We start from the raw sequence: 6,000 nt of genomic DNA on the forward strand, positions 1-6,000 counted from the left end.
GCTTCTATTTTTTTTAGCTTCGCCAAGCTGAAAGTTATTAACCGTGTATTTACATGTTCATTTTCAAGAGGATATAGTATCCGAGGTGGTTTAAAATACAAATCCGTGATCCACAATAGAAAAAGGAGAGAGTGTGGAATCCAATGAGCCAGCTTGTACCTAAGTTACGGTCAGAGCAAAAAAAGATACACGCTGCACTACACCGTAGTCCTTCACTCTAAAGTTCTTCATCCACGAATCTTTCATCCTCGCTCAAATTAATGGGGTAATCGTCGCTTTCTCGCTCCGAATGTCTCTCGCTCCATTGTAAACAACGGGGAATTGTGAGGAATCCTTAGTCTTGTAACGTCACGCTATACTTCCGGTAGGGGCAAGGCTTTCTTTTATCAGCGAACAAAAGTTGCGAAGTTTATCGTCGATTTTCTCTACTAAATCCTTTCAGCAAAAATATGGCAATATCGCGAAATGATCAAGTATGACACATAGAATGGATCTGCTATTCCCGTTTAAATTAAAAAAAAACATTTCAGTAGGCCTTTAAAACTCTACTATGCAAAGCCAAAGCCATTTATCAACAACACCCAGAAACGCAGCCGGCTTCACTGGGCCCAAGCTCATCTAAGATGGAATAATTGTTTTTGGAAACTGTGAACGTCGTTTCCTCCGGACCAAAGAGGAAAAGAACCATCCGGATTGTTATAGGCACAAAGTTGAAAAGCCAGCATCTGTGATGGTATGGGGGTGTATTAGTGCCCAAGACATGGGTAACTTACACATCTGTGAAGGCGCCATTAATGCTGAAAGGTACATACAGGTTTTGGAGCAACATATGTTGCCATCCAAGCAACGTTATCATGGCGCCCCTGCTTATTTCAGCAAGACAATGCCAAGCCACGTGTTACAACAGCGTGGCTTCATAGTAAAAGAGTGCAGGTACTAGACTGGCCTGCCTGTAGTCCAGACCTGTCTCCCATTGAAAATGTGTGGTGCATTATGAAGCCTAAAATACGACAACAGAGACCCCGGACTGTTGAACAACTTAAGCTGTACATCAAACAAGAATGGGAAAGAATTCCACCTGAAAAGCTTCAAAAATGTGTCTCCTCAGTTCCCAAACGTTTACTGAGTGTTGTTAAAAGGAAAGACCATGTAACACAGTGGTAAAAATGCCCCTGTGACAACTTTTTTGCAATGTGTTGCTGCCATTCAATTCTAAGTTCATGATTATTTGCAAAAAATAAACAAAGTTCCTCAGTGTGAACATTAAATATCTTGTCTTTGCAGTTTATTCAATTAAATATATAAGTTGAAAAGGATTTGCAAATCATTGTATTCTGTTTTTATTTACGAATTACACAACGTGACAACTTCACTGCTTTCGGGTTTTGTATCATCATACGTTTCAAAACAATGTTATTGTTCAAATAAAGATAAATACTTTTAATTATCTGCTTTACTTATGATTTCAAAAGCAAGTAATGCAACAAACTGTTCATGTAAAAATTTACAGTGACATTTTTTTTACAATAAAACCATTCCAGGTGACCTCTTGAAGCTCATGGAGAGAATGCCAAGAGTGTGCAAAGCAGTAATCAGAGCAAAGTGTGGCTATTTTGAAGAAACTAGAATATAAAACATGTTTTCAGTGATTTCACCTTTTTTTTGTGAAGTACATAACTCCACATGTGTTCATTCATAGTTTTGATGTGACAATCTACAATGTAAATAGTCATGGAAATAAAGAAAACACATTAAAATGAGAAGGTGTGTCCACATTTTTTACCTGTACTGTACACACATTGATATTCATACTGTATATTATTCACTGTTAAAATCGGCCCTCTGAGGGCAACCATAACTGCGATGTGGCCCTCCATGAAAACGAGCTTGACACGCATAGGCTAGATTTTCCAACAATATTCATCAATGAGTCTTGAGTTTCAAGCCATAAATATGTCACTTTAGTCACATGATATGGTAAAATAGACTATATTTTCTACCTATAAGATACTCATTGAAGAAAGGCATTCACACAACGATTCATGATGATGTAAAGTCGATGGCTGTGTTGTGCATGCAGGTATAGAATTGCCTCGCTCACCTGACACGCAGTACCTCTGGCCACCAGTACTTGGTGAGAGGGCGGCGAAGAGGTGTTCTGATGCAGCTTCCTGTGGTTCTGGCTGCACGGCTCGGCAGGAGGAGGCAGCGGCCTGGGGAGAGACACACCTGTGCGCTCCTCTGTGATGATCTCTTGGATGAGGTCTGTGGAGGAGGAGTGATTAGTAACCCTTTCTCTCGTGCGATTAGTTGGTAACATAATAGTTTGAGATACAACTAACAATCTTAACCCTCTGGGGACATTCGATCTTCATTATCTTCAAGCCATTAAGCTTTTGAAGGGAATAAAAACATCTTGAAATCTTTTTTTTTTAACTCAGATTTCTCAATAAACTTCAGTTGTAAACAAAAATATCAAACCCTTTTAAAAGGTCTTCTGTTCAGAAAAAATATCACGGTTTTAAATGAGTAAAATAACTAATGCTGTACAAATTTATACTAATTGAAACATTCACAAAATTTAATCAAAAGGCCTTTAAGGGGTGGAAAAAATTAAAATCAAAACATGAAATATTTGGTATGTTACTTTAGGACTGAAATTGATTAAAATATTTTAAAGTAAAATAAGTGTGTTTCATGCCCTTTGTAAAATAAATTACTGTTTGGCTTTGGAGTCAATTTATAACTACCGTGTATCGTACACCTATAATGTATTTAATATAAAAAACCCTGCAAGGTAAAATCACATACTATATAATAGAGAAAGACAACAAAAATGATGGCCAAAAATACAGCAAATATTTACTGAATGGACCAAAAAGTAAGCCTTTGTCCCTGAGGGTTAAAATAATACTTAAAACATATTAAATATTTAAAAACATGCCTGAGGAAATTTGAAATATAAGTTTAAAAAAAATTGTTTTCATTAAAAAATATATTTTACAATTATTTTTAAATAAAAAATATTCCTTTCAATTCGATTCCAAGTCAATTGGATTACATTAAATAAAAACTATTTTAACCATTTAAAATGTAAATGGATACAACAAATACAATTCTTAGTCAAAATTTATGAAATGTTTTAATATAATTAATATTTCAAATAAAAAAGTAAAAAAATGTTTATTCTAAATCTTCAGTTAATTCATTCTATAAGATTTACCATCATTTCAAGTCAAACAGTTTATAAAATTCTAAATAGAAATCTAAATTACATTAAAAATAGATTTTTACCAGCTACCGGTAATCATGTTTTTTTGTTTTTTGTTTGAAAACATTTCAATACGAATGGGTAGATTACTACTATTAGGGTTGTACGGTCTACCGGTATTGGTAGAGTACCGCGATACTAATGAATCATATTCGGGACTATACCGCCTCTAAAAAGTACCGCCCCTTCTTACAAGTATTATTATCACTGCAGGACGAGGAATAGCTAATCATGTTTCACTACACATCCACTGTAATGATAGCAAGTACATGAGCGTATCTAGTCGATACTACTATGATTACATCGATATTGTTTAGCATCACAAAATCTTTTTTCATTTTTAAAAAATGTATATTATGTTTATAAACTCAGGAAATATGTCCATGGACACATGAGGACTTTGAATATGACCAATGTGTGATCCTGTAACTACATGGTATCAGATCGATACCTCAATGTGTGGTATCATCCAAAACTAATGTAAAGTATCAAAGAAGAGAAGAATAAGTGATTATTACATCTTAACAGAAGTGTAGATAGAACACGTTAAAAGAGAAAGTAAGCAGATATTAACAGTAAATGAACAAGTAGAATAATAATTAAGTTTTACAGCTTGTCCTTAATAATGTAGACAAAATAATAGGTAGATAAATGACACAATATGTTACTGCATATGTCAGCAGACTAATTAAGAGTCTTTGTTTGTTTACTTACTAATAAAAGACAAGTTGTCTAGTATGTTCACTATTTTATTTAAGGACTAAATTACTATAATAAACATGTTTAATGTACCCTAAGATTTGTTGTTAAAATAAAGCCAATAATGACATTTTTTTGTGGTCCCCTTTATTTAGAAAAGTATTGAAATACATTTTGGTACCGGTACCAAAACATTGGTATCGGTACACTAAATAAATACTTAAAACACCTTAAATTCTCAATTGGCAAACACGTTGGCAGCATCATTTCATACCTAATCTAATTTTCAGTGAAGGTATAGGATAGGCAAATATAAGCTTTGGCTTCAGCCTATTCCTTTTTTGGTCATTCTTTTTCTTTTCGTGTGTAAATGTGTATGATTGTTAAATATGTGTAATATGTACTGTTAAACTGGTCACACAAAATGGTTGATGGTTGATCATATGACCGAAATAAACGTATTTCATTCATTCATTCATTTCATTCATTCAAACTGATGTTTGTGTGATTGTTTATTTGCAAGAGATAACTTTGGGCAATTACTTCATAACGCCGCTCAACATCCGGGATCCGTTTTTGTGTAGCAGTTGTTTTATGTGCAAATTGTGTCACATTCTGATCATGTGAAACATAATTAGGGAGTTATTAGAAGTGATGCATTTAAGGTCCATGAGGTTTTAGTTGAAAAGAATGATCCAAGAATTGATTAACGTGGACCCCGACTTAAACAAGTTGAAAAACTTATTCGGGTGTTACCATTTAGTGGTCAATTGTACGGAATATGTACTGTAGTGTGCAATCTACTAATACAAGTTTCAATCGATCCCCACTCTGCAGCATCAGGTCACGTGAGGTCAGTGTCACGCTCACACACTATGTGAACACACTTGAAGTGGAGTCACTCTTCGTTGGATCCAAATCGGATCAGTAGCTACTCACCAAAGTCGGACAGTCCTCGCTCTGCGGGTACAAACAGAAAGTCAAGTCGATGACGTCAGCTCTCTCTCTCACGTCAACACAAACGGGACACTCACCAGCCGCGCCGTTAAAAACGTCCATGTCTTCAGCACACGCCAAGTGGACTAAATGGCGGTAGAATGAAGAGAGTCCCGGTGAGGGGGAAGAGCCGTGCTGGTGTGTCCAACAACAACAACAAGCAGCAGCATGTGAAGAGTGTCACATGAAGAAGGAGACGAGGAAGAGGTTTGACTTAACTTTGCAGACATTTGGCGTTTCCGCATCCAGCTCGCCTCCTATTGGCTGTTGCCACTACTGGAAATCCCCAAACGTCACTTGGCTCCACGGTGTAACTTCTCAACAAACCTCGTCCCAAACAAATAACTAGATGAATACGAGCTTTAAGCGTGTTTATGTATATATCGAACACTTTTTGAGGGAGCTCTCCTACCCCGGTACTTATTTTTCTGACATAGTTGTGGGCTGGTAGTCAGTGGCCAGTTTGGTGACGTCATTTCACTGCGACTCCTTTTTTTATTTTTTTTATTTGTTTTTTTTATTATTATTATTTTTATTTTTTATTTTAAATGACTTTTATGAAAAGATATTAAATTATAATTTTTATTTTATAAACCTTCATTTATAAATTGCAACATTTACAAACAATTGAGAAATAATCATAATCAAAACAAGTACAAAAAACAGTACAAAACAGTGCCAGGGGGTTGTAAACTAGGGGTGTGGGAAAAAATCGATTCGAATTCAAATCGCCATTCTCACGTTGTACGATTCAGAATCGATTCTAATTTTTAAAAAATCGATTTTCTTTTTTCTTTTTCTTTTTTTTAGTAATCAATCCAACAAAACAATACACAGCATTCGAATCGCGATTCTCACGTTGTGCGATTCAGAATCGAATCTCATTTTCTAAAAATCTATTATTTTTTCTTTTTCTTAAATGTATTTATTTATTTATTTATTTATTTATTTATTTATTTATTTATTTATTTATTTATTTATTTTATTTATTAATCAATTCAACAAAACAATACACAGCAATACCATAACAATGC

At 34.9% G+C, this 6,000-nt stretch overlaps 1 protein-coding gene across 1 annotated transcript in view; it reads right to left on the bottom strand.

The window, feature by feature from the left end:
* The window catches only part of relb (v-rel avian reticuloendotheliosis viral oncogene homolog B), a 38,982-nt gene extending 33,595 nt beyond the window's left edge, over positions 1-5,387 (bottom strand). The window contains 4 exon segments of the mRNA XM_062060230.1: positions 2,102-2,265; positions 4,910-4,930; positions 5,005-5,052; positions 5,186-5,387. Coding sequence (XP_061916214.1) covers positions 2,102-2,265; positions 4,910-4,930; positions 5,005-5,029 — 210 coding nt within the window. The 5' untranslated portion in view covers positions 5,030-5,052; positions 5,186-5,387.
* Between the last annotated feature and the right edge of the window lie 613 nt (positions 5,388-6,000).

This window comes from Entelurus aequoreus, linkage group LG10 (assembly GCF_033978785.1).
Source record: "Entelurus aequoreus isolate RoL-2023_Sb linkage group LG10, RoL_Eaeq_v1.1, whole genome shotgun sequence".
In the NCBI taxonomy this organism is placed as follows: Eukaryota; Metazoa; Chordata; class Actinopteri; order Syngnathiformes; family Syngnathidae; genus Entelurus; species Entelurus aequoreus.